This window comes from Wolffia australiana, chromosome 10 (assembly GCF_029677425.1).
Source record: "Wolffia australiana isolate 7733 chromosome 10, ASM2967742v1".
Taxonomy (NCBI): domain Eukaryota; kingdom Viridiplantae; phylum Streptophyta; class Magnoliopsida; order Alismatales; family Araceae; genus Wolffia; species Wolffia australiana.
In genome coordinates, this window is record NC_135844.1 from 1,977,060 (window position 1) to 1,985,127 (window position 8,068).

General features: G+C 40.4%; 1 protein-coding gene across 1 annotated transcript; it reads left to right on the forward strand.

Annotated features, from left to right (window-relative positions):
- Positions 1-1,448: 1,448 nt before the first annotated feature.
- On the forward strand, positions 1,449-3,062 carry LOC144708743 (uncharacterized protein At2g23090-like). Its single transcript, XM_078582181.1, has 3 exons — positions 1,449-1,606; positions 1,912-1,952; positions 2,746-3,062. Exons 1-3 carry the CDS (start codon positions 1,534-1,536, stop codon positions 2,863-2,865), a joined length of 234 nt encoding a protein of 77 aa, XP_078438307.1. The 5' UTR covers positions 1,449-1,533; the 3' UTR covers positions 2,866-3,062.
- Positions 3,063-8,068: the final 5,006 nt, after the last annotated feature.

Genomic DNA, 8,068 nt, shown 5'->3' on the forward strand with positions numbered 1-8,068 from the left:
GCCCTCTCTCCCTCTCCTCTCTTCTCTCTCTCTCGCCCTCTCTCTCTCATTCACTCTCCCTCTCACTCTGTCTCCCTATCTCTCTCTCCTCTCTCTCTGTCTCCCTCTCTCTCGCCCTCTCTCTCCCTATCTCTATCTCTATATCGCGCTCTCTATGTCTCTATCTCTCTCTTCCTCTATCCCTCTCTCTCTCGTCCTCTCTCTCATTCTCTCTCCCTCTCACTCTCTCTCTCGCCCTCTTTCTCTCTCCTTCTCTCTCCCTCTCACTCTGTCTCCCTCCTCTCTCTATCTCCCTCTCGCTCGCCCTCTCTATCTCTCTCTCTCTCTCGCCCTCACTATCTCTCTCTCTCGCCCTTTCTATCTCTCTCTCTCTCTCGCCCTCTCTATCTCTCGCCCTCTCTCTCTCTCGCCCTCTCTCTCTCTCTCTCTCTCTCGCCCTCTATCTCTCGCGCTCTCTCTCTCTCTCGCCCACTTTCTCTCTCTCTCTCTCTCTCTCTCGCCCTCTCTCTCTCTCTCCTTCTCTCTCCCTCTCACTCTGTCTCCCTCTCTCTCTCTCTCCTCTCTCTCCTCTCTCTCTCTCTCCCTCTCGCTCGCCCTCTCTCTCTCTCTCTCTCTCTCTCTCTCTCTCTCTCTCTCTCTCTCTCTCTCTCTCTCTCTCTCGCCCTCTCTCTCTCTCTCCCCCTCTCTCTCTCTCTCGCCCTCTCTCTCTCTCGCCCACTTTCTCTCGCTCTCTCTCTCTCTCTCTCGCCCTCTCTCTCTCGCTCTCTCTCTGTCCCCCGCTCTCTCTCTCGCCCTCTCCCTCTCGCTCTCTCTCTCACCCTCTCTCTCTCTCGCCCTTTCCCTCTCGCTCTCTCTCTCACCCTCTCTCTCTCTCGCCCTCTCTCTCTCTCTCTCTCGCTCTCCCTCTCTCTCTCTCTCTCTTTCTATTTCTATCTCTCGCGCTCGCTCTCTCTCTCGCCTCTCTCTCACTCTCTCTCCTTCCCTGTCTCGCCTCGCTATCTCTCGCTCTCTCTCTCTCTTTCTATCTCTATCTCTCGCCATGTCTTTCTCTCCCCATGTACACAGCTTCTTTTCCCCACAGATTTTTCTCTCCAGAGCATACCAGTTGTCCTCTCATGCTATAACATGAGAGGTGAGAGGTGAGCACCGCCCATTGACTCAGTTTCCTTGGTTTCGTCTGCCCATCACATTCACTGACCGACCGAGCCACCGTTCTCGCGTTGCGCCAACCCCACAAATAGCAGACTTAGGATAACTCAGAAGTCAAAATCTGCTGACTTTCTATGCTTTCCACTCGGCAGTTTGCGTCCCTGTTCAAGCCTGTGTGAAAAGCGCCGATGAAGAAGAAATCCTTTTGCTAGTTGACCAGCGTAGAAATAATGATCAAATATTGCTTCATTGAATTCAAAACGCGTGAAACAACTTCGGTACATTATTTAAACGAAGGCAAACTGACGTCTGAGGCCGAAGGAGCGAAGCTCTCTCTACCTCTCTCTCTTTCTAACTCTTTATTCTGATTGAAGGGAAGCAAAAATGGGAGGAGGAAACGGGCAGAAGTCGAAGATGGCAAGAGAAAGGAACCTGGAGAAGCAAAGGGGCCAGAAGGGTATTCCGATTCACTTAACTTTTCCTTATCATTTCATCTTCTCTCTTTCTTTCTATTTCCCTCTTCGTACGAGTCATGGCTTCTTCTAGTATAAGCCCCTCCATCTTCTGAGTTTAATCGCTTTAAGATGTAAATATAAGAGACCATTCCCTCTTCTTCAATACAGATTTGAGTTGTAAATATAAGAGACCATTCCCTCTTCTTCAATACAGATTTGAGATGTAAATATAACAGACCAATCCATCTTCAATACACATTTGAGATCTGAATTTAAGGGACCATGACACGTTAGTTATGCTGCGCAGGAAGCCAGCTGGAGACGAACAAGAAGGCCATGACCATCCAGGTATTCGCTCCACAAATATGCAATTGTTATAGTTTACTATAATTTCTTACCCGGGAGTTTGAGCCATTCTTTGCTCTGTTGGGTTCTTCTTTAATACGATTAATTTATGACGTCCTACTGAGAATGAAAATTTTAGATTACTATGCTGCTGTTCGATTATTTTCGTTGGAGCTCATATGATGATAATATTGGTTGAAACCTTGTAAATTTGACTAATATTGTTACAATCTCTAATCCCATCTTAGGGGTAGTCGCGTCTTTTTCCTTACACATGTTTCCCCTTTAAATAGGGCCATCCCTTTAAATAGGGTAGCCAGAGAAGTGTTTTGTTATTAGAGGCACCCATCCCTTCTGTCCGAACCTCATCCTTTTCTTGTAATTGTTCTCCTCTTTTCCGCGTCTTCTGGTGACTAGTCCTTGGTAGATCCCTAACCCTCCGCTTGGCCTCTCCCTCGAAAATTCCCGTTCTCCTCTTCATCCCAGGAACTCTGGTTTATCATCAATACGTCCGGAGAGGAACAGGGATTAACTCTCTCCTTGCCCCTCTAATAACACCCGGAATCTGTTTGGATTAAGGGGTCTCCTATTTCTTTAATTTTGGGGTTCTACTTCTTGGAATTTGCTTAAAAATCTACCAATCTCGGATAAATATCTTCATTTTCTCTGTGATGGTTGGCTTCTTATGGAACTACCCATTATTATTTTTTCCCCTCCGAACAATTATTCTAGTTGTATTAGTCCGGGTAAGTTAAGATTCATGACTGACACTCTTAGAGTTGCCTCATCTTTATAGTGCAAGGTCTGCATGCAGACTTTCATATGTACCACGTCGGAGCAGAAGTGCAGGGAGCATGCAGAAGCGAAGCATCCAAAGATAGACGTCTACCAATGTTTCCTCCATCTTAAGAAGTAGACAAGGATTGCAGGTGGTGCAGCTTCTGTGAGATCTCAGCGTCTTTGAGAATGAAGATATTGGAAATAGGAGGATTAACTCAACTAAAATCAGTGTCTTGGTTACTGTGACCTTCTCCCCGTCCTCAATTTCTCTCCTGTCTGTTGAAGCTTTCAAGGGAGGCCCATGTTTTTCCTTTGTGTTAATCTTTTCGTTCATTATCAGTTGTAGAAAATACAGATGAAACTAGGATGAGTAAGAGAACAAAAATTCCAGTTTTTGACTTTGGTAAAGACCCTGGAAATGGAAGATGGTCATAAGTTTCTGGATCATTTATACTGCAAGAGAAGATTAACAAATTGAGTCCGCTTTAGGATCTTAATGTATTTTTCAAAAATAATGAAACTGGTAATTTTCCTTCTTTGGGAGATTTACGGTTCTTAATTTTGTGGTCTTATTTTTTAAAATCTAATTTATTGAAAACATAGATGGGGTTAATAGCACGAAATATCCCAAACTTGTTCAAAAAACTGAGATATAACCTAAACTTTTTTTTTGGCACAGTAAATCTGAGAAATAACTGACATATCCGGTGATGACGTGGAATCCATCGTGCCTGCCAGGTGGATTTCCGGCCAGATTTTGACCTGGCGGAATCCACCTGGCAGCCACGATGGATTCCACCTCATAACGAGATTCCACCTGCCAGGTGTTTTCAGATAAGAGAGAGAGAGAGAGAGAGAGAGAGAGAGGCACTATAGAGAGAAGAGAAGGAGAGAGAGAGGCGTTCTAGAGAGAGAAATAGAGGCCTTCTAAAGAGAGAGAGGCATTCTAGAGAGAGAAATAGAGGCCTTCTAAAGAGAGAGAGGCGTTCTTGAGAGAGAGAGAAAGGGAGAGAGAGCCATTCTAGAGAGAGAAAGAGAGGCATTCTAGAGAGAGAAAGAGGCGTTCTATAGAGAGAGAGAGAGAAAGGGAGAGAGAGAGGCATTCTAGGGAGAGAAAGAGAGGCATTCTAGAGAGAGAGAGAGAAAGGGAGAGAGAGGCATTCTAGAGAGAGAAAGAGAGGCGTTCTAGAGAGAGAAAGAGTGGCCTTGTTCCTTGACTATGATGACACGCTCTCACCCATCGTCGACGACCCCGACCACGCTTTCATGTCCGATTCTGTGAGTTTTCTCTCATTTACCTGCTCGTTCCCTTCTTCTCTTCTCTCTCTCTAGAACGCCTCTCTCTCCCTTTCTTTCTCTAGAATGCCTCTCTTTCTCTCTCTAGAGTGCCTCTCTTTCTCTCTCTAGAATGCCTCTCTCTCCCTTTCTATCTCTCTAGAACACCTCTTTCTCTCTCTAGAATACCTCTCTTTCTCTCTCTAGAATGCCTCTCTCTCTCTCCTTCTCTCTCTCTAGAATGCCTCTCTCTCTTATCGGAAAATACCTGGCAGGTGGAATCCCCGTAATGACGTGGAATCCATCATGGCTGCCAGGTGGATTCCGCCAGGTCAAAATTTGGCCGGAAATCCACCAGACAGCCACGATGGATTCCACGTCATCACCGGGATATGTCGGCGTTGACTTAGAGAGTTTGGGATATACCGTGCCATAAAAAAAAGTTTAGGTTATTTCTCAGATTTTTTAACAAGTTTGGGATATTTCGTGCTACTAACCCTCTAGAATAATGTCATTTGATTCAGAATGAAGAAGTTACAAGGAAAAATAGAGCATTAAAATATCATAGAAAAAAGGGAAATGTCTAACCCGTAACACAGTTTAGGAGAGATTCACTCAAAGAATCCCAATAATGTCAACTTTTACTGATTCTTCAGGTTATCTTGATTCTCTGGATGATTTATTCATAAGTTTTTGTGCAGTATTTTTAAAATGACAGGAAAGAAAAGGAAACATCTGGAAGTTCTCCAGCAATGTTTTAAATGAATAATCTTAAGTTTAAGTAGAGGTATCATTTGGTAAATTTCTTTGATTGGTCACTGTCGTATAAATTATGGTGGTGTCCAAATAATCATAGAAAAATAATTAAAAACCCTTAACTATATATATTATAACTCATAAAGTTCATATATATCCTGACATTGAACTTAATATCTCTGTGAAGATAATGCCATAAAACTACAAAAATATATTCGGACTAAAATTTTTTTTTCCTTCCAGACATCATGTCAAAAATTCCATTGAAATAAAAGTGAGAAAAATCATTATGGCATTCTAAAATATATATTTAACCATTTTAATGTTGATTTTGTCAATTTATAGTTAGACTGATAGAAATAAATATGAAAAATTCATACTAATAATCATATAAATACCTTTTAATGAGTATTAGGTGTGGTTTGGTTGTGAATGTCGCAGAAAAATGGTAGTAGGTTCACTAAGATTAGCAGGCACCACGAGTCAACTTAGGTGTTCCCTCGATGAAGGCCAAATTCAAAAAAGTCATGAGCCTCAGCATGGAGTGGTGGGCATCCAGCTGTGAGCTTCGGTGACCAATTGGATGTGCATGCATGGGCTTGCAGCCTTACATCATAGGGCAGCACATCCAGCCTAAATAATGTGGCTGTCAGCTTTACAGTGTAAGCTCGTGGAAAATGGATATGAATTCTGGTGAAACAATGAGAACTAATTTGTAAGATGTTGATGTTCATACTTCAAGCCTTCAATATTTGTCTGTCAACTAGGATCCATATATGTCACTATGTTTAGGAATTTTTTACTATAAGAAGAGGAATAATAATGAATGAACACTTCACAACACTTATGTCAACAGACTAAATAACCCAGATCATGGCAAGCATAATCCTGCTGGTCAAAGATACTATAACATTTTCAGAATGACGAGATAAAATATACGTAGGACATTTAGTACTACACCTTTTTATTTTCCTAGTCATTTTCTCCTGTTTTCCTATCAGTTGAGTCTCTTCACTTGATTTTCATGATCCTCTTTGGGAGGGAAGCCAAAGGGTTCTTTGATGGAGTCAGTTTGTGGCCCAAACCAGGAGCAGAAGCGAAAGCCGGAGCGAAGTTCTTGCAGAACGTATCATTTTCGGAGCTTGGAGGGCTAGGCGCGGGTCACCTGAGGGCAGGGTGCAGCTGGAGAGTCTCCGTAATGGATGCATGTAGGATAAATTATTCCAACTTTTCCTTTGAAGACCAATACTGAAAGTGCTCTTTTCTAGCCCAATGTCCCACAGATCTAGCTTTTTCACTCTCATGGACTGCTCCAGCCCATTAATCATCATCTCACTTAATGCTTGTGGATTTCTTCTCATGTGAAACTAAGAAATATTTTTCAGGACATGAATATTAATTCATTTTTAAAAATTTCTGCAAACAAGGGTAAAGCTGCAGGACTTCACAGACTTAAATCTGCATGACTTTGTCAGGACGTGCAAAATATGGTAAAATTGTATTCATATGAAATTCAAAATTTTTGAAGTAATCCAGCTAAGCAGATGATATATTTATGACTTAGATGTCTAAAATATTATGTAAGCATGTAATTATAATCACACCCATCATCCCTACACTCATAATTTCAATTCAGATATTAACTTACAATGTTTGAGCGTAAACTTTGTAGGAAGATAAAAATGTCTAAGATAATGTAAAGCAATGAAATTAAATAAAATCAAATTTGTGGATAAAATGTATGAATTTCACCTTAAAATAAAAAACTTTTGTTTATGAAATTTTTGGATGAAATCTGCAGCCTATCGAGATTTATGTATAATAAGAATGTGTATCCTAAAAAACATTTTATTAATATTCCTAATTTTATGGAAAAAGTTGACATTCTTAGTCTTTCACTCTTTTTAAAAAATTATTGAACAAAAACTAGGGGAAATTAAGCATCTCAAAAATCAGCATTTGGAAAACATTTGCCGCAATTATAATTAACATTCTTTCTTTATCCTCAGTCTGCAAGTTTCCTAAGTGGTGATGATAGAAATATTAAGCTGGCTCCTTAATCCCCATTTCATGTTCTGAATATTTTTTTATGAAGTGTGTATGTTCTTTAGCATCACAGGAAGCACTTCTACATAAGTAAAAATCATACACTAATCCCCATTGGAAAGCATCAGTATGTGTTGATGGATGAAACAAGTGTTTGAGATAGCACCAACAAAATAAAATATTGCTACATCTTTTTGTATCAATATATGTTGAAGACTACTTGAAATTGGATTTCAGGCCGTAGAAAAAGGACATCAATTCATAATCGATGTAATAAACCATAGATGATCACATCACCTTGCGTGGAGCTGACTTCATACTCACTTTGGTCCTTGGTAGATTTTCTTTCAAGTCGTTCACGTGTTGAATCTCTAGATGTATCCACACGCTTGATGCAATGTTGGATCCCATCTTGAACTTCTTCAAATCTCCTTGAAGATATTTTAGATCTTCTCACCTTGAATCCCACTTGTGGATGTTTTTGAGAAGGTAACACTACAAGGTGGGCACCCAGATTTGACTTGGCATGGGAAACTAATTTGTGCCCTTCTATGGTTACACTTAATTTAAATTTTTTTTAGAAATCCCTAATACATTGAAGTACAGTAACCAACATCCACAGCTCTTATATGTTTGACCCTTTAGGGCCATGTATCAATCTGATTACTAACGTTGAAGGTCCAATAACATTTCTTGATCAACCTTAATAATTAAATATATTGGTATATGGATTAAATAATCAATGATCTATTTAACCAAATTAATAGATTATTTTTCCTACTCATTCAGTGCCATGCTGCACCTCATGCTCTAGAAGATACAAAGTATAAACTTACTCTCTCATGTAACCTTTGTCATTCATCGATTACCTTGTATTTATTATCACTTATCTGCATGAGAATCTTGAACTACATCGGGTCTTGTTACCCATCAAACCCTAATCCACCAGATCATTGGAGAATATCTTCTCCAACATCTCCACTAATCTGACTAGGCATTTAATACATCTTCTTTCTAGCGTCAATCTACTCTTTTAGTGAGCCAAGAAGATCCCATTTTGACTACTCCATCGTCTTCATGTACTTTTTGCTTTATCCAAGCTAATATTAATTTTAATACCATGATTAGGGACTCCTAGGTTATAATAAAATAATCAAAACATAGATATCCATGTAGAAATGTCTTCGGTATCTCAGGTGAATGGAGCAATTACATGATCATGACATAAATCACCCCTTTAGGTATAATAAAGAGCAACCACA

What these genes read in the sequence shown, in the direction of transcription:
- LOC144708743 (XM_078582181.1), top strand. Translation starts at nt 1,534, where the DNA reads ATGGGAGGAGGAAACGGGCAGAAGTCGAAGATGGCAAGAGAAAGGAAC. An exon ending in GAAGCAAAGGGGCCAGAAGG is followed by an intron (nt 1,607 to 1,911) that starts GTATTCCGATTC and finishes TATGCTGCGCAG; the next exon opens with GAAGCCAGCTGGAGACGAAC. An exon ending in AGAAGGCCATGACCATCCAG is followed by an intron (nt 1,953 to 2,745) that starts GTATTCGCTCCA and finishes TCATCTTTATAG; the next exon opens with TGCAAGGTCTGCATGCAGAC.